Raw genomic sequence first — 26,175 nt, forward strand, 5'->3', positions numbered from 1 at the left:
TTCTGAAAATACTAGGTTTTATTCACACCCCGTGGTAAACAATAACCTTAATATGATGGCTAGGTTTCTTTTGTAGATCACTATGTCACATAAAATACAAAACCCATAGCATAAACAAGCTGACAGTTATGAATGTTTAATGTGGTCTCATTGGAAATTAAACAAGTTATACTAGTCTCCTCAAGTAGTCAAATTCAAAATGCATCATCATCTCCTAGTTAGTACAAGTCACTGCCATTCCTATAACAAAGTAATGAAGGCACAGCTAGTGCAAGCAGACTTAAACCCGTTCAGACTACTGGGCTGAAAAATACTTTGGTTGGTTCTTCAGGAGAGAGCTTTCTCTAAACAAATATTGGTCTCAGTTAACAGTTCTGATAATCTTCACAGCTGCAGTCTAATAGCTACATGACAAAGACTTCACAAGAACCAAACTATGTAGCAATGAATTAACATTCATGCTTTAGGGGATTTACTGCATTCTACATATTGGCAGAAAATTAGACTGTTAAAATGTTAGGTAGATTGAACCTACATTTTAAACTGGTTCTTATGTGTTTGATTCCATTTTTTAACAAATTGGTTACTTAATTCTACCAAGATACAAAACATAAGGCTGTAAGTAACTAATAGTTGTGTTTAGGCTATTACAGTGCAGGTAATCCTCAAGGCCACATACACACTGCTTCACTGCTGCTTGCATTCTGCTGGGTTTTGATCCTTCTGTTGAGGGAAAAAAATAAAGAAATATCAGCTTACAGATATCAATACTTCAGGAAGTACTCAGATTATTAATATATTTTGTCAACTTCCAACAGTCAGGTTTTTCTTTCTTCTCCTCAACTGAGCTAACTGCCCAGTATTACTAATACCTTTACATGTGGTAACATTCACAATGCTTTTTTCTTTCTTAGCATATATGCATTGAGAGAGAAGTCTGTTCAGAATCAAGTAAAATGGTACACTCTGAATGACACCAAAACTAGACAAAGGAGAAGGGCAATAATAATCAGTATCAATCACTGGCACAGAGGCAACCACACCTTCTAAACAGTTTGATACAAAATAAAACCTCCTTAATAATCCCCTCCTCCCAGGAGGGGAGTAAACTCTTCGAAAGGGCTGATAATAGCAGGACTAGGGGAAATGGTTTTAAGTTAAAAGAGGGAAGATTTAGGTTGGATGTTAGGGGAAAGTTCTTTACTAGAAGAGTGGTTAGGTCCTGGAACAGGCTGCCCAGGGAGGTTGTGGATGCCCCGTCCTTGGAGGTGTTCAAGGCCAGGTTGGACGGGGCCCTGAGCAACCTGATCTAGTAAAGGTGTATGTTTGGTGGCCCTGCTAGGCAGGGGGGTTGGAACTACATGATCCTTGAGGTCCCTTCCAACCCGGGTAATTCTGTGATTCTGTGAAAACCACACAGCCTTCATTTTGATTGACAAGGGCTCAGCCTTACTTCAGAACCAGTGTACAGCAGTGCAATGAAACAAGTCAAGGTATGTTCTTAACACTCTGGAAAGATTTGTTTTGAAATAAATTCTAGTTGCTAGAAAATTTCCAAGTAGATATTACCAACTGCTCTGTATTGAAGCAGGCAATCAACAATACCTCACAGTAACATGGGAATTTATGGAAAAGGCCTTTGAGGGTGAAAACTGCAAGTTTTGTTCCACTATTCTCAGACTGCAGTGCTTTCATAAGTTTATCTAGTTTCTAGTCTGTAATTAACTTATGATTATCAATTCTTTTCAAAGCACTGTAGTACCGCTATTGTCTGCCTCTCTGAAACTGAGCATATGATCTTGCCCTCAGTCATTTAACTTGCAAAAACAACTGAAGTGGTGGAAATCATAAACCCAATTTGCAGCTGTTTCATTTTGATTCCAGAACTTTCTTGAACAACTGGAATACCATACTGCAGAGGAAACACCCCCAAGAAGTCATACGTTGTTATTAGCAGTTCCATAGCCCACATCTTTTCCAGGACAACACTAGAATTATGGTACTACTTCTTTTAGATCAAAATGTTGCTACTGAAAAATATACTGCCTCCAGATTAAAAATGGGAAAGATACTTTGCAGCACACTTTCAACTTCGACAGCTTCACTTTCTGACTATGGCTTAATCTTACTTAAGGATGTATTTCCCTCAGCTAATAGAAAGCTAAGGACTTAGTTGCTCACAATCACTTCTCCAGCGAACTGAGCTTAACTACTCATTTGCTCTGACCATTAAACATGAAACAAAGCTGCACGTTGCTCTTAGTTGCCCACATTCAAGTTCTTGGCTGTAGATGCATTCCTGAGGCTTGACATCTGCTGCCTCAAGAAATAACACTCCAACAAAGTACAAGAACCAAACTGTGGCAAGTTCCCCAAACCTGAGTATTTATTACTTGTACTCTTCTGATTACTACTATAGAACGCTTATACCACTGAACTAAACCAGAAACTTGCTTTAAGACAAGTTGATAAAAAAAAAAAAACAATCTGGAACTAAAACAGTTTCAGCCAAAAAACACTTACTGTAAGAGCTACTAAATACTTCAACTAAAACTTGATGTTTCGCCTTCATTAAATATCAGGAATATGAACGCATGTGCACATTGAAATATTCTTTTAATTTCTTACTTTTGGGTCATAATCAGGATCATTTTCTTCATCTGCTTCTTCTTCCCCCTCCTGAAAGACAACAGTTGTTTATATTTCACTAACTTATCCACAATCAGCTTCCCAAACCATCCTCAAGAACACTGAAAGTTCCACTCCAAAATACTTTCACTGTCACTTCAATTAATGCATACTGTGGGCCATCTACAAAGCACATCTTTTGACATCAGTTTCAATTTGATTTGTAGTATTACTTCTGTTATATTGTTTGCAATTAAATATTCACTCCAGATCACAGAATACAACAAGCTGTTGCATCTCACATTCATATGTACAACTTAAACTTAGCTTTTACAGCATTTATAAACTAGAGGAACTTACTCCATGCAGACTACAGGAGGGAAGCTATTTAAATCAAGACAATCTGTCAACTTACCTCGTCATCTGCCTCTTCACCTTCTTCATCATACTAGGAAAGAAATAAATAGTTTTGACTGTCATAAACATAGTCATTACAGGCATTAGTTCATTCAAGATAACTGAAGTTGATGCCAGGAGCCATACACATGGTACTATGCTTTAAGAGAACATCCTATATTTGACAGATTAGAAATAGCTCTATGAATCAGCATGAAAAACATTCAATCTCAAACTATGCTCTGGCAGAGAGCACTTCCTGCCTTGCATTCCTTATGTGCAACACTGGAAGAGATTATTTAAATGGTAATATATCTGTCCAACAAAGTGTCTTGAAGTATAAAGCAGTCCATACAGTCACTTCTGTCTTCTACCCATCGACTGCCACAGTTCTGGACTAAAGGTTACTATTCCACATTCTAAACTGGACTTAGCTTAGCTAAATCAACTCAATAGATTTGCTACATTTGTCAAGCAATCCTAACTTGTGAGGAGACAGAGGAAAAAAAGTACTTTATAGTTCTTGGGTTTTGCAGTTTGTTTTTCAGCTTTAGCATCTTTAATGTATTGAATTCAAGCTTCTGAAGAACATGTTTTGAAAAGAAGTTTGCAAGCTTAGAATGAATTTATCTCCCATTTTCTAAAGAGAGCTCTCCTGAAATGATCAAACCTGAACTTCAAGAACTCAGTAGCCATGCAAGTATAATGAACAGGCTGACCAGCTACATATGTGGACTAATTTGTTTTCTGGCAGCTCATTTTTCTATCAAAGCATTGTGCACATCACTCTGGGAATGACTTGTACACACACTTTTATTCAGACATCACTCTAAGTGGTCACCAATCAGTGCTTTTGCCACAGAACTCTGAATTCAGTACTTGGAAGGTTAAATAAGGAGCAGCATGAAGGTAATTAATATCCTAGGAAATCCACCATAAACTGATGCTGATACCTCCAACTCTAAGGATACTAACAGTAACTATAGGAGTCAGAAGTTAACAAAAAACTTTAAGCAACTTTCTATAGAGGCTTTTAACACTCCAAAAGAACATTACTTACATCATCATCATCATCTTCAATAGCTTCTCCTGTGAAGTACAATACTGATCGGGGGACTATACGTTCACGTAAGAAATGACCTATTTCAAAGTCTGCAGCAAGGATTGCCTCAGCATCATCGTCCTGCATAAAACAATTTTATGTTCTAAACCATAAGTTGGTAACTACATTTGACACCAAAACACAAGTTGCACAAATATTGACATTGCCAGATTTACACAAATCCCCATCAGTTTTTGGTTCAGGACAATTATAGAATTGAGATTATGAGATCAAGTTTTATACTTCAAGCATTTCCGCACATTATAGAGTTCAGGGTTTGCTGCTTCAGCAAACTTAGCCATACAAAGCTTTGGAGTTTAAATTTCCTTCTTCCTCTACATAGTCACTTAAAACTATTTTTCTTCTTAAACATAGTATTATCCCTAGATTTTCACTTTGCATGCACAGCATTGAGAACTAAATACTAACCAGGTGAAGCTTTCTAAGTAAGCATCTTCACAATTCTTATTAATCAACCCAATGTAAAGCTCTTGCACACCTGAAAAATGCTCTAAGTCACAAAACACTATTAAAGTGAAATGAACTTTGCCATCCTTCTACCAAAGAAAAACTATTCATCACAAATACTCCCAAGTTAAAACTGAAACAATTTAAATTCCCAAACAAATCCCAGAAAGCACATTGTACACAACTGCCTTTCACTGGCAATTCCCTCACCCCCAAACTCTTAACTTCCAATAAGACAACTTACCAGTTCTCCACTTTCAGGAACTGTGAAGGAAAAAAAAGAAGAAAACAAGTGAATGAATTATATACAACATTTAATGTTAATGCAAATACACAAAGATTTTGTTTACCTTCAGGGGGAGTAAAGAAGTTGAAGAAGGAATCATTGGAAACAGTTTTTGTCACTGTTCTAACTGTTCCACGACCCTTGTGCTTCTGCTTCTTTTTAATTGTTTTCAAAGTAACATTCTTTCCTTTTTTCCAGTCTATTTGGCAGCTGGGGAAGAACGAAAAGAAGTTGTAGCTTAGAATATCTGCTATCGCTACCAGTATTTAGAGAGGCTATCCCAGTTTTAAGAAATATACTGAACATGAAATATCAAGGTTATTTGCTGTTTGCAGAGGAAAAAAAAAAAAAAAAAGAATCTTAACCACAGACTTGACTGACACTCACAAAGTATTCTGGGGTAAATGTAAACGAAGTCACAAAAATAAGGCTGAAGAAGTTTCTTGACTAGATCCTTTATAGATTCAAAGGAAAGAGGTGAGATGTTTAAGGGTAAAAAGCTGCTGTCTTAACACTCCCAGTCATTGCTTTGCATAAACCATGTTCATAAAGGCAGAGTCATCTCACAGGGATCTCTGCCAGGAGACATGCTTTTCAGTAACAGTCCAAATTATGGGAGACAATACAGTTTGATCTATTGTACTCAAGCAGACTAATTCCTACAGGACTTTTGTAGCAATGTATTACATTATGTGACTGGGAAATGAAAGAGCAAGCATCAGTCAGTATCAGTAAGTGCACAGTAGTGCATGGGTAAAACCAGCTAAGGAATTATAGCTAATTTAGAACAGAAGAGACCACCAAATGTGACAACTTCAAAATCACGAGAAAACTAGAATTAGATATAACTGTTCTCTACTTCTCAAATAGATTAACTGAAAGATGCTCAGAGAGGCAAACATTCAACTATTATAAACTGGACAACAGCAATACAGAACATAAAAACGGACTTGCCTTCTCAAATAACTGAATGTCAGAAATATAAAAGGCTTCCAAAATGTGATCAAATAAGGTTTTTAAAAAGCTATCAAGGCCCACTAAATACTACCCAGCTTCAGTTGCTGCAGAACACAACTTACAAAGTGTATTAAATTTGACTGTATGCATATATAGATACTATCTATGTACTTATAAATTGCATCAATGTTTAGATCACACAGTATATAGTTCTTATATGTATATATTACATGACAACAAACTGAAAGTAACACTAGGTGGATACATGAGGAAGAGAGTCCTCAATGTTTCAAACTAATATGAAGTTATAACAGTTTTCAAAACAGTTAAGTTTTAACCTCAAACTTGAGCCTAGCTATTTCCAAGTCACTAGGTAACTAAAAGCTTACACTTGGATAATACGGAAGAAACAGTTATATTATCTTATGGCTATTCAGCAGCACTTACCCTGTACAGCCCATGATTTCCGGTCCATCAAAGGAAAAGGGATCAGAATCATCTGGCTCTGATCTCATTCTATATGTCTTTGTCAACACTTCATTTGTGAAGTAGTCATTTGGTTCAAAGTGAAATTCTAATGCAAAGCTCTTAAGAAAGAATTGCAAAGAGACAACATAAGCAGTCTAGCAAAACATACCTTTAATTTCTAAATACTTGAAGATCAAAATCAAAAACAAACATGCAAATGAACATATCCATCTCTACCAACACTGAAGTGGTGCATGCACAACTTATCCAAGAATTTGCTGCCTAAATTGAACAGTCAGTATTCAGATGTTTACTTTTACTATGCTGACCTTGTGTCATTGATTCAAGCAGTATATTAAGAAATGAGCACAAGACTTCACATTATGTACAGATTTCCTGGTGCTACGTTATAGAGATAAAACAAATATATCTTTGTAAGTTACTTGGTCTCTAGAAATGAAATGATATTCTTTTATAGTAGCTATACAAAAAGTGCCTCAAACTGTCAAAATATAAAGATAAAACCAAGTAATCAAATACTATGGTCAAGTTATTAACTCAATAGAATCTGAAAGTTAAATTAAGTGTAATTCATTCATACAGTACTTCAGGATTAGTCTTTGTACTGCTCTTCAGGGGACAAGAAACTAGCCATGCGTTTCTCAGGATTGCCTTAAGACAACTGCTTATTACAGATGGTGTTATCAATATACAAATACAAGCCTTCAGATAACACAGAAAAACTTGTTTAAAAGGTTAAACTAACCATAGGCTGTCCAACATCTGAAAACTTCACTTTTATATCTTTTAAGTGTTTCAGGATAGGTTCATCGTGTTCCTGTAAATAGAAAAGTTAATGAAATTTTCATAAGGTTAAATTGTACACAGATTTAAGACACAGAGATAAAAAGGTGTATTTAGAAGAACCAGTGAATCTCATCAAGAACCTTGTCCAAGCACTGAAACACTTTCTTCCACGAATACAACCAGCAGATGGCAATAACAGCAGCTCAATTTTCACTGTGGTTCACAGCTTAAATCTCATGCAAACTAAATACAAATTTCAGTGCTAGTACATATTTCATGCAAACATTTCTATATATATATCTTACTAATGGACTTTCTGTGTAAAGTTACAACTTCAACAAGTAAGAACAAAATAAGATATTTCAGTGTGCTCTGTGCTCTGAGTAGAATAAGTGACCAGATAACATCCAAGTGCCAGCTTAATTTTTACTCTCTAAAAGACATCGAGTACTATAACCATTCCTTCTCTTTCCTGGTAGAGCACATTTGGATTAAATACTAAAGCAACATCAAAGCAATCTGGACTACTACCTACCTGAACCATATCACTGAGCAAGTCCACATTCTTAAATACCGTCAGCCAAAATTCAGGAATTCCTTTAGGGTCTTCTTTTTCTTCATCTTTTTTTTCTTCTTCAATCTTGGCTTTCTCTTTCATTTCCTCCTTGATAGAATAAAAATGTTAGTTTCTCTAAGCTTTAAAAACCATCCTCCATCAAGTTTAACCATCTTCAGCTGATTATAGTGCACATGAAGTTTCATGCATGTGATTTAAGGATGCAATTAATAATACACAGCCAATCATTAAGAAAATTCTCCTTCTGAGAAAAATGTATTTACTCTATTGAATCTAATTTCATGCTAAAGGTGGGAATATTGATAAGAATTGATTATGATACTCACTGAAATCTCTTCTTCAGTATCTGCTTTCCATTCACATTCTTCCTCTGTAGGTTCATAGATTGCATTGATGATCTCGCTTCGCTGAAAAATTGAACCAAGGATACTTTCATATGTTCTAGTTATTGCAATTAGCCGTACTCTAACCAATAAATTGCTGATTCTGCTATCACAAAGTACTGTCTACTTAACCAAACAATTTCTTGCTCTAGAAAGATTCAGCAGTTACCAGTGTTTCAATACACTGAAGAACCAACATGCAAGAACGGTTACCACATAACCTAACATCTGCTCAGTTAATACGATGAGGCCTAATATACTAAGGTGACTTTGTTAGCCATGGAATAGACAACACTTCATCTTAGCTGATAGTCACATGGACAGCAAAATAGTGTAAATTCAGCTGAATGGGCACATTAGAGACCAAGGTAATTCAGAACACATAAATAAGCTTCAGTTTATATTCCCTTTTGGTTTAACTAAAGCTTTTAAATACAAATAAGAAAAGCATTAAAATACCTTGTCAAATAAGGGCTGATAGAGAGCAGCGTATTTTCTTTCCAGCTCATGAACTTCCTCATAGAACTTTGCTTCTATCTGTGCACACTGAACTTGAAGATTCTTGAGAGCATTCACACGTCTTTTAACAACTTTAGGCAAGCTGAAAAATACAGTGACAGAACTGTTACGAACATTGCATTCTATGCACATGTTGACCTCTCATTAACCAGCTCCTTTCACCAACACATATCAAAATGGATTTCACACTGCTTTAAACACTAGAAAACTGCAAAAAAAGTCAAAGTTACGACCCACTGTACCATGTGGAATAAACTTAACACAGACTCTTAAAACAGGTATAACCTGACTTAGAATAAAAAAAAAAGTCAAGTCTCTGAATACGCAAACTTGTGTAAAGCTTCACACTGACAGCAAGTTTTACCTTACCACCAAGCAGCATGGCAAATTGCTAACATGGAGCACAATCAAGGATGAGCTAACTACTTGTTTGTTTTTATGAACATTCAAGACAATTGAGTTATTACTTCACTAAGGAAGTCAAGCTTCACAACCATTATTTTTGTTTATTCAGGAATGAAGCTATCACTGCTGTCCCTTAACAGTCTCCCAGAATAAGCCAAAACCATATTATATACATATTACAGGCAAACAATTAGTGCAGCCTTCATTATAAGCTGTTGTGAAACTTTGATTAAAGTTGTATCTGACTTGTAGAAGACCACACTAACAAAGTTAGAGCTGGGGCAGAAATTAACCTGCACTGTTAGTGAAATTCATAGGGTAGACTGGTGACAGCCTCTATCACTGATGATGTGAGCCAGTCCCCAGCATATAGCTACAGCAGATTACCATGTTAACCTTCTTTATTTAAGGAACTGGGTCACATCATTAAGAGCACAATGGCAAACAGCTGCAAAAAAGTGAAAAACTGTTAGGACCAGCTTCAGGTTAGTGGAAGCAACCAAGAAGGTATTAACTAAATACTGCAAGTTCGTATTAATTACTAATGCCACCAGCCCCCACTTAAGTAGGATATTTGATAAGACATGTAAGAGGTCCCTGTAAAGCATGCTTAAATCAGCATGTATATGTTAAGGAATCACAGAGGAAAGTTACACATTTTCCAGCTATTATTTCTATTGTAAGTTTGGCAAGCACTTGATATTAATGGTAAAGCTGCAATGCTTTGCAAGAAAAAGAACTATAGACTTAGAATAGATGAAGAAATGATGCAGTATCTCCAAGAGCAGCTGACAGGGGAAAATGCCAAGTAAACAGAAGTAGGACTTCTGTTCACTTCTTACAGCTAGGACTTGAAAGATTAGGAGAGATGAATTAATAACTGTCAAAAAATCAACATATTAGATATAGAAAGCCTTAGTGTACAGCATATAGAACAGTGTAGAGAACCTATGTACTCCTTTGACTCCATGCTCTTCCTGGGCCTGTAGTTATTAGGGTAGGCTATTAGTTGCCTGTATTTTCTTCTATGCTACTGCCTGTAATACAGGAAAGTGGTAGGAGTAGCAGCAGCAAATCCAGTCATTCAGTAGCCATCTCAGATAACATCAATAGCAACACAGGATCCTATCACAGTCAGATAGTTCTGTGCTTTACAACTTGTGCATATGGTCAGAAGTTCACACAATTAGAAATTACACAAAGGAGATAGATAAATCTGTTATAGCAGATGCAGTAAAGAAAACTTTAGTAAGCAACAGATTGTTTCAAATTGTATAAGGAGACTACATTAAGTATTGATACAACATTCCCAATTTGTGGTTACAGTATGACCACAAGTGACCACGTACTTGCCCATGTTTCAAATTAAAGCAAAGCTGAGAAAACATTCTGGGAAAATATCTGTGCCTATGTGTTATGGTTTGAAGAGTTAACCACGTGACACCTCTCCCTCCCCTTGGGCAAAATGCAGAGGGAGGAAGAGGGGAAAAAAAATCTGATTGAGATAAGAGAAACAAATTTATTAAAAGGAGCATGAGATAATACAGAATAACTAAGAGCAGTAAATCAAACAAAAAAATAAAACTAGAGGAGAGAGAGAATCAGAGTCCTTATCAGCAGAACCTCACGGCTGTCCTCCTAGAAAAGACAAGAGAGTTCTTCCTCATCACCAAGAGTTGGAAATCATGTGGAGGCCCTTGGGAAAATGCAGTACATCTCAGTATCTTCCCCTTGGAGTGTAAAAACTCACATGAGACTGCTATAGTGAACCAGGAAATACAGCTCCGCAATGCAGTGCTGAATCTGCGCCCAGCAGCTTGCCGCATGATGTCATGATAAGGAACATACTGATAAAAGCAGGACAGAATGACATTTTGCAATTGCACGTGACATTATCTGCCACTAAATATTTCTGCATTTTTTACTTCAAAAAGGCTCAAACAGAAAGCCTTCAGTTTTGAAATGCGTCAATTCCTGATTATATTACTTTCCTGCTACCTAGGCAGAGCAGTGGTTTATGATTAATCTTAAAGACAATATTGTTCAGGAAGCAAAAGCACATTTATATCACTCTCCTCATACTGAATTAGAACAAACATTTTACCTCTCTATATATCCTGTAGATGTTCCTACCAGACCATCAAGTCTTTCCTGAAGAGCTGCAAGAATCTGAGGATTTTGCATCATCTGCACAGTCAACTGTCGAGCTAAAATTAAAATGAAAATTCTGTAAGTGCAGAGCATATCTTCTAGACAAGGCTTGAAAGAGATCTAAATACTAAGAAAAAATATGAAGTGAATTTCCTGTTATTCTAAGAAGAAACACAGGCAGAATTTTTTTTTTAAAGTGTCTCCATTTCAGATGTGCTGATCACACAGAATCACAGAGGTTGGAAAAGATCTCCAAGATCATCCAGTCCAACCATCCACCTACCACCAATACCCTCCCACTAAACCATGCCCCCTTACTACAAACAATACAAACAAAAGTTGCAATTTTCATTCCATTTTAGATAAACAAGACTGCTTCAGACCTGGGTACTGAACTGGTTTACAAGTCTATGCTTATATACTTTTGTCTTGAAAAATAATAATTGCTCATTAGAGCTACTTCCCCCCCACCCACCACCACCAAAACGAACAGCAAAGCAATCCAGTCAGCTCAGCCTGACATATTCTTGATTACAGAACATCAGTGCTAAATTCTTGATCTCTATTATCTACATATTCCAAATGTAATTTGCCCAAAACAGTAAATTTGTTTCAAATCATGTGGTAGAAATACATTTTGGAAAACACAAATTGCTAGCCTAAGTATTTCCATTGCCCAAATTAACATCAACCTTTGCATTTCAGCTCAAAGTCCACACCTCAGTAGCCTGCAGAAAGCAACTTAAATTCATCTTTAATTAGAATTCATAATCATTTATAATCATGTTTTGCTTCTACCTTCATCCTCAACATTTTCAGATACACAAACAAAAAAAGGGTAGTTAGGTACTGGAATAGGCTCCCCAGGGAGGTGGTTGAATTGCCATCCCTGGTTGTGTTTAAGAGCCGTTTGGATGTGGTACTCAGGGATATGATTTAGTGGAGGGCTTTTAGAGTTAGGGTACTGGATAGGCTGCGGTTGGACTTGATGATCTTCAAGGTCTTTTCCAGCCTGGATAATTCTATCGTTCTATGACTCTAAGTTACATTTTTTTGGCATTTGATTCTCTATTTCTAAGCCCTTTGCTAGAGTAACCACATGAATATTATTCTATGCATACAAAAAAAATTACTAGAAAACTAGCAAAATAACTGCTTGATAACATCATTTTGCAAGTCATTTAAGTTCCCTAACACTGAAACATGCTTCTTACTTACAAAACCCAACTTCTCTCCAAGACTCATATAGTGTAATTACTCCCCTCAGATCCTCACATACAATTGCTGGGATTAATTACTAAAAATACACATTACTCATCTCTAGATTCCTTTGGGACACTTGAGTACTTACCATTTAATTAGTGAAAGCTTTTCTTTAGCCACCCTGTGTTATTCAAAGTTTTGCAATCCAGTTTTGAAAGCACTTTCAGCAGATACAAAGCCCTAAACCTAATCCTGAAGAAAACTGTTTTAGTGTTACTATTCTGCTTGAGCAATCATGGAAAGGGGTATTATCAATGATCCAGACTATCATCATCTCCTAACAAATGGTTTTTTCTCTTTCGAGTACTTGCTCTTCAGGGGAAGGATGAAGGATTTATTATTTATAAGATCAGCAACAACACTTTAATTCTGCTCTCAAACAATTTAGCAGCCAATTACTAAGAAAAGATCAAAATAATACATATATGCAATTGATTTTTTTTTTTGGAAAGCGTTTAACTGCCATTAGATTCCAAACCATCCGATAACGATCTTCTCTTTTCCAGTTATATGCTCGTATAGGTGGCCAGCACTGCTTGCACCGTTACTGACAATGACTAAAATGCAACTGAGACAACAGAAATCACAAAACTGAAAAAACCCATTGCTTCAGAATTCAAACAGAGTCATGTATCGGTAGTTATGATTCAGCACTTCCCTTTAAAATATAAAATCCTTTTAACATTGATTAGAAACCAATTCCGCAGCAACTGAAAAAGCTTTCTTTTCAATGTTACCTTTGCAGTTGGCATCTTCACCAGTTTCCTCTTCTTCCACATCTTCAACATCTTCCATATCTTGTTGATCAAGTTCAGACTGTTCTTTGCTGTTAGGAATATTCAATAATAGGATTGAAAAGTTTGTGGCTTTTTTTATCTACAATAAGCTTTAAAAGTACAAGTTACAGATCGCGTTGGTAGAAGCAAACAGCTGACACACTTGGGAAAGGTTTAATAGCTAAAGACAAATTTGTCTTTATAAATTCAGTGTCACTTTCAGACTCCATATGAACTAACAACTTTTCAGGTGTTTGAAGATTCCTTTTCACAAAATAATTCCTTCTGTTCCTATCAGCATGAACAAGTTCAAGACTCCCCCCCTTCTTCTGCCCTAAACATCCTCTTTGTCAAGCGGTGCAGGTTTTGAGAACAGAGATTAGGTTCACCCAAACAATACTTCAAACACCATAAAATAAAAGCAAAGTACAGACAAAGCTACATTGAAATCACATTAACAAATAGCATGATATATTTTCCTTCCAAAATTCCAACTAATTAATAAGTTAATTGGTAAGAGGAATCCAAGCTCTTTCCCTGTGCTCTGAACTACACATTTTGCCACAATATCAAGATCCCACTATTGTAGACTCTACCCATCATGTATCTGGAGATTGTGGCTACCTGAAGCATAGGAAGGGACATACAGTCACAGACTCGGTGACCTACAGATTTTACTTACTTGTCAATGTCTGCCATTCTCAGATTTCAAACCCTAGAGGAAAAAAATACAGAAACATTATTAGATATCACACAGCCCACAGGCAAGTGCCATAACACTGGAAAAAGAAACAAACCATGTTAGCTTTTAGAAATAACATAAGTATTGTAGCCTAAAGAGTGGCATACCTCGCATGTAAATGTTTGGAGCTCAGTCTAGTGTATACAGAAGTTCTGAAAATGCCACTGTGGTTTAGAACCAATGGATCTACTAACTTAAATGCCAGCAAAACGACAGACTGCATCTTGCATCAGTATTAATATCACAGATTGAGAGCTAGTCTGTTCTAATTGGAAGTAACAGAATTATGGAACAGAATCTGAGGAAAGAAGTGAAGCAACAAGGATGCTAGAAACCCTTCGGCAACTCTTTACTCACTTTCAGCACTTAATTGTAGACAACTCTTAATGCTGTCTTTTAACACTAAGTATGTCTTTTTGTAAACTCATTTTTAATCCCAACTTTACAAAACCAATCCAATTAGTTCTTCAAAACACCCAGAGAATTGCAACTTTTTTTTCTAGAAATTCAGCTCCTTATCATGTATTCCAATGAGAATGTTAATTGAAGTAGGTTGGATCTGCTTTGTTTGAACTGACAAGAAGTGAAACATGAGAATGATCTCCTCCCAGCTCAGATATTAAGGCTCAATATGAAGAGATACAGGAATCTCCATTCGCCCACATTTAAACACCTACATCCTAAACAAAATCCAAATACACTTTTCTACTTCTCAACAGCTACACAAAAAGAAATCACCTGATGTCTTCCTGACAATGAAGCATTTAGGAAGTTGCACATAATCTCAGCAATTCAATTCTCTAGTTTGTGGAAAAGCTGGAGAACCAACTATCTATCAATCCACTTCAGATAAATACTGTATTATTTGCTACCAAACAGAATGGCAGCACAACCATAAGCCAAGCACAAAACAATTCAGTAATAAATCAAGGAGTTCCTGTAACATTTCTGATTCATTTTTAATTTTCACGTGTTTCCAAGTCCGCCCATTCTGTGACTTCAGCTTTACACACAGACACAAGCTGCCTATATTAGTTCCAAATGGGCACCTTCGCGTATCATTCTCAGAAGAATGATAGCATGGACCAAAGACCTACAGAAACTGGGAAGAAACAACAATTACAATTTAGATGCCTCCACATTTCTTGAGCAGTACCACAGTTAGCGTTGTTTCTGACTTGCTAAACATTTTTGCTATATCAAATATACAACCTTTTCCTTATATATTCTTTACTTGTCCTTCATTCAAAACCTTTTCAAGAAGACCAGTGGCTTCACTTTGTAAAAGAGCACAAAGTGTCCAGTGAACCTGACTTCTATGCATTTTCATCCAAAGGTGACAGACAATTATATTAACTATTGCTGTTCCACATAGATGTTTCCCATCTCCATAAAGACATTGCCTCACCTTCTATCTTTCAAAGGTGTACCATATACCACACAGCCCATTTGGTCTCTCCATGCCAGCAGGGTAGGTAAAACAGCAGCACAAGCACCTTAGACACATTTGCTGAAACAGACTGACTTCTACAGTTCAATTAAGCTTTTTATTTTTTTTTTTAAAGAGATATCATGAGATTAGCTATGAACACATCAGGCTAAGTAAACCTTATACTAAGTATCCATATCTGCTAGTAGTCCCTGTTGGGGATGATATCTATTTAAGAATGACATGGCAAAAATTCCCCCATTCTTCCAGCCTTCAGCTATGATCAGAAAACAAACACGTAGGCTTCAGAAGTACACATATTTAACAACCCTATAATTATTCTATTTCATAAACCAGCCCTCATCCTCCCCTAAAATCAAGCAGCAGAGCTGATGTTATCATTCACATAAAACACTAAAATCCTGGTTTTCTGTTGCAACAGTCATCTCAGAGCTCTTACATTTAATTCTCTGGAGCATGTCCAGAGAATGGCAGTGAAGCTGGTGAAGGGTCTGGAGCACAAGTCTTATGGGGAGCTGCAATTGTTTAGTCTGGAGAAGAGAAGACTTGGGGGAGACCCTAACATTCTCTACAAGGCTGCAGTGAGGTGGGGAATCAATCTCTTCTCATGCATAACTAGCAATAGAATGAGAAGGAATGGCCTCAAGTTGCAGCAGGGAAGATTCAGGTTGGATGTTAAGAAGAATTTCTTCTCAGAAGGGGTGGTGAGGTGCTGGAATGCACTGCTCAGGGAGGTAGTGGAATCACCATCCCCGGAGGTGTTCAAGAAGCATTTGGATGTTGTACTAAGGGATATGGTTTAGTGGGAACCAATGGTGGTAAATGGACAGCTGGGCTGAAAGATCTTGGTCTTTTCCAACCTTAGTGATTCAATGATTTTCCAATACTAGACAAGAGCACTAGCACATACAATACTCCCTAGTTTGTATGAAAGTACCTTTACCAACAACGGCCTAGTTTACTCCAAGACTTCTCAAAATGTTCTCAAGTTTGTTCGCAGACTCAAATAGACTGATATATAACAGCTATCAACTTCAGAACTTCCCTTCAATGTGCTCATATCTTCTTCACCTGTTTTCCTTTCCGCTCTCTTGGCACTGGCTTTTGTCATACCTCATGCTTTAACGTGCCCTCTGCTTACACAACTCCGTATCAAAACACAGTTGCAGTTGGAGATTTCTTCCCCAAACTGAGGAGGTACTACTGCTTGCCATGACACTGTCATCTGTCAGCTCTAGACAACTGTGCTTGTGTTATGAGGCTACCAGGCACTATGCCAACAGAACTATGTTGGCAGACACTTAGACTAATCTCTGCATCCCAGCAGCATGGATATATAGCTGCATCACATTTAGTTTATTGTCATTTACTTAAACGAGCATTAAGCTTCTCTACAAACACAGCTCTACTGGTTAAAAACTGTAGAAGCAGACATCTCTCCAAAGCGAACTCTTTGGATGCAGTACTCCTATCACTTGTCTCTCCACAGGAATGTCAACACAGCCCTCCTTTCTACCTTTTTTCATGGGTACATTTAAGACTGTGAACAGCAGCTGCACCTTGACATGTGTGGCAAGAGGCATCCACTGCTATCACTGCTTGAGGCTGCCCTTGGGAGATGCACGGGAAGGTTTATGAGCACTAACAGCACAGCTTCCACTTCTCACAATCCAGATGGCATATATGTATGTATATACACATACATATACACACACACACACTTTTCTAAAATACAAATCAGAAGGTTATTTCCCTGTTATCTGAAATGCTGTTGCCAGAAACACTGAATTACCAACAAATATGGAGGTGCTCCCTGGCTCCACTTGCCTACTATAAAAATAAAAATGGGGATAAGAAATGCTGATCTTATCTCCACAGGACTTTAAATGCAGCACATGGGAAGTTAACCTTGCAAAAAGGAAGCAAGAAAACACAAAAATAAACTACAGTAGAAGCTTTCTAAAGGGTAAGGTTTCAAACTTCCATAGAGATGGCTTGAGCTGCCTTCACAGTGTACTCTTTCTCAAAACTGAAAGGTCAGGAGACTGATAATCAACCACAAGCTTGGCCAGTTTTAGTAACTCTATAGGATGTACTCAGAAAGTCAGAACCTCCTTAAACCTCAAATCTTATCAAAACACCATCAAAGTTCAATGTTTGTCATAATGTTTGAAGTACACTTTACTTTTAACCTCTGTTATAACATTATTTCTTTTAAAAAAAGAGTCCTATACATGTACAAACTAACAATGGCATCGTCATGCGTTTGTCCACATTAGTAACCTAAAAATTGAAGTTGTTTCTTCAGAAAGTGATTTTGCACAAGCGAGGCTTCAGCAAACACTGAGTCCTTCCCAGGCAAACCACGTGAACTTTTCTCTGCCCCAGCCTCCCTTTACCCTCACAGAAAGCCCGAGCTTGCACAACAGCACCAGCCACGTTACAGCTAGGAGTGAATGTCCTGCTGAGAAGCCCTTCCTTTCTGAAGGTCAGTTCTGGGCACCCAAAGAGAGCACGTAGCTATTGTATTACCTGACATCCATTCAGGCTCAGGGAAGTGAGAACCAGCAAGGTGAGCTGGGAGCCAGCTGACAGGGCATAGCCCTGAAGGCTGCCAGTGTGCCAGCATCCTTGTGGGTACCGGACTGTGCACGGTACCCACTCTGTCCCTTTCAGAGAACCTCATTTCCCCCCTCTAGAGGAATTACTCAATTAGCTTGCAACAGCAACGAGGAGTTTCTCAAGTAGTTCATGGGACACAAGTAGGCTTTTTGAGGGTACTGAATCCACACTACAAACAAGCCTTGTTTACTCACATCTTTAGAAGAAGCCTACTGTTTTGCCACCACTCATTTCCTCAACAGTCAATAACTCATGAGTACTACAAGTCAGTTAGTCCAGCCATAGTACAGCAGCCACAGCCTCTTTCTGTCTCTGGTGAGCCTTGGGCAACTGAAAGCAACGCATTAACAGAAAACCTCAAACAAGTGAACTCTGTGTGCAATGAAGGAGGTGCAATAGAAAAATAATAAATCAAGTGGACTAGGTCAGATGTCAGTAAAGAAAAGAGGTCCAGCTGGAAGACAGCTAGTTGTATTTAAAAAAAAAGTCAGGATTAAGTCCTGTTAGCTGCTATTTGCAGTGTGTGCAAAAACCAAAGGTGCCAGACAAGTTACATCATACCAGCCAAGTTCAACTCACTAAAGACTGGGAAACTCGAAAGGAATATGTTCCCTGGTGGTTCTTTCAGGCCTCTGTTCTTGCCCAGAACAACCTGAGCGTTATTCCTTACTTAAACCAGAACCAACTAGTATCCCCCCAAAACCTAAAGGAGCATAGAGTTCCACAAGACTGTTAGATGTTTAAAATAATGGTTTCAGGTAGCTTGATTTCATTGCTACAAGAGGTTTGTTATTCATGTTACAGAAAAATGCCTTCCTGGGAAAGCTGAAGGTCAAAAAAATACCAGTTTCAACTGAGATGGGGAACCCTGCATTAGAACATCAAGACAACCCATCTGTTTGATGAAAGACATTACTAGCCACTGAGCTCTCTAGGGAATATATCCGTTATTGTAGGAGAATAACAATTAAGACATTTAATTTAATCTAAAAGCTAGAGTAGATAATTAAGATTGCCTACCTAAATGCGAGCAGAGAAAAACAAAGAGTATGGGAGAACACTCAAGGAAGCACTAGCATATCACAGAGACTGTCAAGGTGTGATGGAGGGACCCAAGGAGACAGCAATCAGTGCAAGCAAGGCATCTAGGTTCCTCAGAGAAACAAGGTGCCACTGGACCCTTGCAGTCAGACCAAACCCATCTGTTCTGTTCCATTTTATCATGCAATAGCTCACCCACTATGTCCAAACAGCCATGTATTCAACAGCCAGAAGCTCTCGCTGCCACAGGGATAGACTGTTAGCAGAACCTTAAATAAGACCAGACAGAATTAAAGGGCAAAAAATTCAAATGAGAAGTTGTGTTTCACAAAACAGACTTACAACTTCTAACTTGTAACTGCTATGCTGACTAACATGGTAAATACTCAGGTTGTCCCAAGGGAGATGCACGTCTTTGTCAATGGCAGAAACGAGTTTCTTTGCTGACTATAGAATCTTCCAGTCACCTAAAGCTACACAGTTGGCAAATATTGCCAGAAAAGCTGGCTCTGGTTCTTCTTCAGCTACTCATACCCCCCTTTCCCTTCATGAGCAGTGTGTGAGTAACTGGGAGATTAGAAGTGACAGGTATTTCTCTTTTACAGCTGGATGTGCATGAGCAGGGTCAGGAGGAGGACACCACAAGTGAGATGCCTTTAAAAACAACTCAGGAATCGAGTAAGACAAGTTAGGAGTCACTGTGAAAGCAGACACTACAGCATCTTCCCTCCTGATAGACTAACATTGCAAGATTTGGAACTCTGTACAAGAGAAAAGAATACTCATGATACTGCTGAACCAAGCAGCACAGCATTATTAACCAATTAACTGTGACGGCTTGCTTGCAGCCCTTCAACCTGCCATTTTTGCTCTAATAACTACTCGAGTGAAGGCACCAGTTGCAGCCATTTGCCACTGCAACTATTTCACTAGTACCTACAAGCCTCTGCACAATACATGTTGCAGCATGCAAGCAGATTTCTACTCTAAGTTCTCAATGTGAACTCGTTACATGATGAGAAAATTAATTCCTCAAAATAAAGCAGAATGATCACATACGTAACTCATTTAATTTGTTAATAGTAACTGCAGGGCTTCCCTTCATTTGTGTGCAACACTTCTCAGAGCTTTCACCTTAACTAGTCTTTAAATCAGGAAATAAGAGCAAACAAATACTGAAATCCTTTAGTTCTGTAACATTTTGTTATTTAAAGTACTGATATACAGGTAACCAAAAAATTTACACAAGAAGAATAAAATACAGAAATACAATTTGAAATCAGAACTGAACTAGATCTCATGTTTGTCTCTGCTACCGATCTGAACTCCCTGATCACGTTCAAAAAGGAGATTAACACACAATGAGGTCTTTGTTCTGGATGCCAAGATTCTGTAGCAGAAAAAACACCGATTTCTGCTTAGATAATCTTCCCTTATTGGAAAAGTAACCCAGATGTTTAAATTCATATCTCAAAAACAGAAGGTGGATTTACTCTAAACAAACTAACCAGTGTGGCCTGTTGCAGTATCCTGTATTCCATCACTGCTAAGGGCAAAAATTGGAATCTTTATATACAAAAAGATCTGGAGCTTATTAAAGTTGGGGCTCTTCAGCCTAGGGAAGAGAAGGCTCCGGGAGGACCTTATAGAGGCCTTCCAGTACCTGAAGGGTGCCTACAGGGAAGCTCAAGAGGGACTATTTACAAGTACAGGTAGCAACAGGATGAGGGGAAATGGCTTTAAACTGGAAGAGGTAGTCCAGATATCAGGAAGAAATTCTTTACGGTGAGGGTGGTGAGACACTGGAACAGGTCTCACACACAAAACCCGGAGAGTTTGTGGATGCCCCTCCCTGGAGGCATTCAAGGCCAGGCTGGATGGGGCTGTGAGCAACCTGGTCTAGAGGGAGGTGTCCCTGCCTATAGCAGGGGGTCCCTTCCAACCCAAACTGTTCTGTGATTCCAAATGGAGTATTTCTCTATGCAGTTTATGTTGGTACAAATACCAATTTCTTAACTATGCCAAACAAGTAATACACAAATAGGGTTTTAGCGAAGTATTTTGGTGGCAGAGAGCATTTTAACAGCTAAGATCAACCTGCATACATCAAAGCATCAACTAATGGAGAGGGTCAGCTGACGACTGAAACCGCCACATAATCAAGCACAACCATATTGGCGGTTCCGCTATCTCCAAGACTCCCCACTACAGCATTAGGGTTTTTAACAAATTTGATTTAGAAAACATTCTTACAGCCTTATCCAAGAAGTTAAAAAGGAACTACTTATGGCTTCATTGTTGGTTTTTTGCTGGAACATCTGATGAATGCAATGTAGGAAATTCATTCCCTCTGAGAAGCCGTTGGAATTCATAAAATATATTTAGCAACATCTTTGCTACCTCCAGCTCCATTTTTTTTCCCCGTGCAAATGAAGCCATTGCTACATTGCAAACCCCCCAAACAACCAGTTTGAGAGGATCAAGCAGACACACAGTGAAGAAAGAGAACAACAATCTAACTTGGATACACTTAGTGGCTACAGATGTTACAATCAGTATTGAGACACAAAGGTAGTGTATACCTCTAGTGATAGAACTAGAGGGAATGGTTTTAAGCTGCGCCAGGGGAGATTCAGGCTGGACATTAGGAAGTATTACTTCTCAGAAAGGGTAGTCAGGCATTGGAATGCACTGCCCAGGGAGGTGGGGGAGTCACCGACCATGGGAGTGTTCAAGAAACGTCTGGATGTGGTGTTGAAGAATATGATTTAGCCAGGAAGTATTGGTGATGGTTGGGCAAGATGATATTCTAGGTCTTTTCCAACCTTGATAATTCTGTGATTCTGTAACACAGAATTAACAACTGTTTAAAAAAAGGCAACGTAAGGTAGTTACAAGAAATAGTACTAAAATCTAAAGTACCGTGCATTAGAAGCAATTCAAATGATGGTATTATTCTACAGGCTAACAAATTGCTCTGCAAAGACACAAGGATAATGGCATGCGGCCCACTAAAGATTTCTATTCAACATGCAAAAGCAGTCAAGATCTGAGCTGGATGCCTGGTGACAGAAACAATAAAAACCACAATCATTCCAGACTTACAGCAACACATCCTTCATAAAAATACTGCATTTGCTGCTGAACACCGTGGCAGACTCAGGGCCCAGCAACATGAACATCTCAAGAAGAGAAATAGTTTGAATCTGGCATTAATAGCATTTCAGAGGTGAGCAATGAAAAGTGACATAAAAATACACGTGGAAGCTAAAAGCAAACAGACTGAAAACTGTTGTGGCTGTAACTAAGTATTGTGGGTATGTCTTTGGTGGTTTGCTGTTTTGTTTTTGTCTTCTTGATGGAGTTTTTATTCCTCCATCCCCACCCCCAAACTTAATCTCTCAATGCTTAAGCCAGCTTTTCAAACTAGGGGCATAACTAAAAGGAAGGTTTCCCTTAAGGACAAAATCATCCCCCAAGAAGCACAGGAAAACCAGGGCTGTTTTGAAAGAGCTACTATTAAAGGCCATCTAGAACAAAGCCGTGGACTGAAACACATCTTACTGCAGATTGAGAAAAGACAAATATTCATGATTCTAATTATACCAACTTCTGGGACACCTTCCAGGCACACCTGGTTTTCTAGACAAACACATCAAGACACTGACCCTACCATCCAGGTTAACAAAGTCAGGTGGTGCAGTGCACTGACCTCTGAGTGGAGCAAGGATCAGATAGATTACATTAACTACATTAACTACGTTATAATCACTTCTGAGCTCAAAGTAATTCACAAATGAAAAGTGACCTGCAAACATTAGTCACCGGTTTCTCAGATTAAACACCTCCTGTACTACACAGCTCTGCTCTATTACTTACTAACTGGTTCCTAAAGAGAACTAGATGGAAGGCAGCCCCCAGCCAGAAACCAACTTGGAAGACCCCACAGCTCCAGTAAAACACAGTCACCATTGAGGAGTCTTGTTTCCAGCTGCAAAGTAGCATCTCCTGTACGAGTGCCTGCTATACCACAAATACAAAAGCAGTATTAATTCATGGAAGTAAAAAACATAGTTGAAGTTCATCTCCATTTTCAGTAACCTGTCCAACTCCTGAAGCTTTACAAACAAGTATCAGACCTTTGACAGTTCTGTTTGAGACACACCATGTTTGCAGCTGGATAAAAGGACTCTTAAGATGAACTGGGTTACCATCTTAAGAACAAAAACAAATAGATACTATAGACATCTTCATAATACCTGTTGGCCCCCTGGAACAAACCGCCTTTCAACTAAAGTTCTGAACAAGAATTGCAGACAGAAGATACTTGTCTTACTTCCCCGGAGATTTTCCCCTACTGAAACTCAAACCCCGAAGCTATTTCACTCCCCTGAAGGGATATAATCTCTGTCACAATGAATTAAATCCTCCCCGTTACAAGTGCTTCAGTTTCTGGGAGCTAAGTGAATGATTTACACCAAGAGTAAGCCAAAGTTTGCTTAAAAATCTGCAGCTCTGTTGTAACTTTAACAGAGTGTGTGCCTGGAAGGCCCGGGTCTCCCCCAGTGTCGTGGAAATCCTTACAAAAAGCTTCCCAGTGTCAATAAATGCCTACAATACTCCGCTTTCAGTTTCACTTGCGCACAGCTGACAATGAGAATGTGAGGTAGAAGCCAAGAAAAACCAGACCACCCACTTGAATGAGCTCGCTAAGCAGATCTCCATAACAATTCCCCTGCCTGCTCCCAGGAGCCCACGGTCTGAGAGCAACAGCACGACCAGCCCATGGCTGCTAAGCGCTTCCTGGAGCACAAGGCTGACGGCACAACCGCAGCACGCTACTTCCGCACGTGTACAGCAGTCCCAACCCTTTGCTGCCCTGAAAACGTTAAGAGGAGCGGAGCTTTAAGAAGCAGCGTGCACAAGGCCCTCCTGCATGAGCAGATAAACAGTCCCTGATCACCAGAAGCCAAAGCACACAGTGTGCACCATACAGGAAGGGAGAGTGCTGCTAAGTACCTCCCACACAGCAGGGAGGGCACACAAGCACACGTTTAGCTGGGGCTTGTTCTAAGCGCTGGTAACAGCATTCCCAGGTAGCCCAAGCCTTGAGTCTTAAGTTTATGCCTGGTAGAAGCATCTACATCACCCAATTCCAGCGTGTGTAAGCTCCAGATTTTATTTTGCCCTAAAAGTTAGAACAATTGGAAGATTTACAACAGAATAGAAACCATTCAAGCTCATTCTCATCCATTAAGAAGGTTACAGCAGAAGCTGCTAACGTTCCTCTTAGAATACACCTATGGCTGTACACAGCCTCCAGCCTTTGCTCTTGTCTCCAGCTTAATTTCATGACTGCAGTGAGAACTAGTCAGGCACCACCTCTTGTCCAACTGATACGGCACCGCTATCACACCGAACTCCAGCACGTCACATCGCTGCGTTCTGCTCTTACCTTCCTCAAGGGAAGGCAGAGCAGGGGCTGCCGGCACAGCGCACGGTGCTCCAAACACCAAACGGACACGCTCAGAACTGCAGCGAGCCAGGGGATGAACCGTGCAGACGCTGCCATGTCATCAGTGTATCAGCGTGCAGAGGGGCTGCGCAGAAACTCTGCACTCAATTTAGGCAGCAGACAGAAATAAAGCTGAGATGCTGAAAGCCTCACGAGCGAACATTTAACGCACACAGGTGGATAGATATGAACGCTAAACGCAGCCCAGCCGCAGCTCCCAGCGGTAGCCACTCGGCCACCACCCGCCCGCACCGCACCGAAGCGGCCGGGCAGCAGCACTCGGCCTGCAGACGAGCGGCGGGAGAGGCCCCGGATCCCGCCCCGACGCGGGGCCTGGCTCCCGCCGCCGCCATGTGCGCTCTCCGCCCTGCCTGCCTCCCTTCCTCCCTCCCGGCCTCCATCCCTCCCGGCCCGCTCCGAACCCCACGTGCCGCCGCTGTCCCGCCTCCCGCCGCGGCCCGAACCGGGCCCTCGGCCTCCCCGCAACCCCCACACGCGGTACCTGCGCGGGCCGGGACCGGCGGTGACTCAGGATCGAGGCGGAGGCGCCGCGCGGCTGGCGGTAAAAAGACCCGAGCTCCCGCCGCTCGCGCTCATATAGAATTAACGTCACCACGTCACCCCCCTCCCCCTCCTCCGACAGCCACGGTCTCCTGGCAACGCGCGACGGGTGCGCGCAGGCCGCTGGACGAGGCGGTTGTGGCCGGGCCTACCCTGCACTGCATTGCCCTGTATTGCCCTGTATTGCCCTGCATAATGTCTGACCCCGAGTGGAGTCTCGATGGAAACCGATTGTTTCTGGGGCTTCTCTTCCACGTGTGTGGATTTGAGCAACAGCATCTCTTGGCACAGTTGCAGGGGTGACCTCATTGCAGCCTTTCAATACCTGAAGGGAACTTAGTCCCAGGAGGGGAGTAAACTCTTCCAAAGGGCTGACAATAGCAGGACATGGGGAAATGGATTTAAGTTAAAAGAGGGAAGATTTAGGTTGGATGTTAGGGGGAAGTTCTTCACTAGGAGAGTGGTTAGGCCCTGGAACAGGCTGCCCAGGGAGGTTTTGGATGCCCCGTCCTTGGAGGTGTTCAAGACCAGGTTGGACGGGGCCCTGGGCAACCTGATCTAGTAAAGATGTATGTTTGGTGGCCCTGCCAGGCAGGGGGGTTGGAACTACATGATCCTTGAGGTCCCTTCCAACCCGGGTCATTCTGTGATTCTGTGATTACCAGGGGAAGTCGGGATGGATGAACGCACAGGGCGATGGCACAAGAACTGTAAAGATAAATCACTTATCAGATGCTTAACGTGTTGTCCCTACGCTGTACTGAATTCTGGCACCTGTCTGGTTTGCAGTCTAAGCAGAGATTTGGAAATACTGGAAGTTGCAACAGACAGCAAAAGAAGAGAAAGTTGTGGATGTGCCTGATAGCTACAGTGCCATCTGTGGTAACGACTGCAAAAGATGAGGAATCCTTTCTTCACTGCCACACCAGTTTTGCTGAAGTGTATTCCAGTGAAATCTCAGGCCCCAAAAGCAGACATCTCTGTGGTTAAAATAAATATATATATATCTAATCTTCAAGGGCAAGGTCATGCAGAAGGTGCTGCTCCCTGGCACAGTG

The 26,175-nt window shown here is 39.9% G+C and overlaps 1 protein-coding gene across 3 annotated transcripts; it reads right to left on the bottom strand.

Moving 5' to 3' along the window:
* Positions 1-25,185, bottom strand: NAP1L1 (nucleosome assembly protein 1 like 1). Of its 3 annotated transcripts, none has more exons than XM_015856865.2 (15): positions 25,059-25,185; positions 13,869-13,901; positions 13,148-13,236; positions 11,101-11,203; positions 8,532-8,673; positions 8,016-8,096; positions 7,648-7,776; positions 7,072-7,143; positions 6,285-6,424; positions 4,945-5,090; positions 4,839-4,858; positions 4,085-4,207; positions 3,044-3,076; positions 2,629-2,679; positions 1-723 (listed from the first exon to the last, which is right to left on the bottom strand). In XM_015856865.2, the coding sequence occupies exons 2-15, from the start codon at positions 13,883-13,885 to the stop codon at positions 688-690; spliced, it is 1,182 nt and encodes a 393-aa protein (XP_015712351.1). In that variant the 5' UTR covers positions 13,886-13,901; positions 25,059-25,185; the 3' UTR covers positions 1-687. The 3 variants fall into 3 exon arrangements, with proteins under 3 accessions (XP_015712351.1, XP_015712369.1, XP_015712362.1); XM_015856883.2 differs by having other exon boundaries at positions 121-723; positions 7,648-7,773; XM_015856876.2 differs by lacking the exon at positions 25,059-25,185 and adding an exon at positions 23,738-23,761 and having other exon boundaries at positions 121-723.
* Positions 25,186-26,175: the final 990 nt, after the last annotated feature.

This window comes from Coturnix japonica, chromosome 1, assembly GCF_001577835.2.
Source record: "Coturnix japonica isolate 7356 chromosome 1, Coturnix japonica 2.1, whole genome shotgun sequence".
Lineage (NCBI taxonomy): Eukaryota > Metazoa > Chordata > Aves > Galliformes > Phasianidae > Coturnix > Coturnix japonica.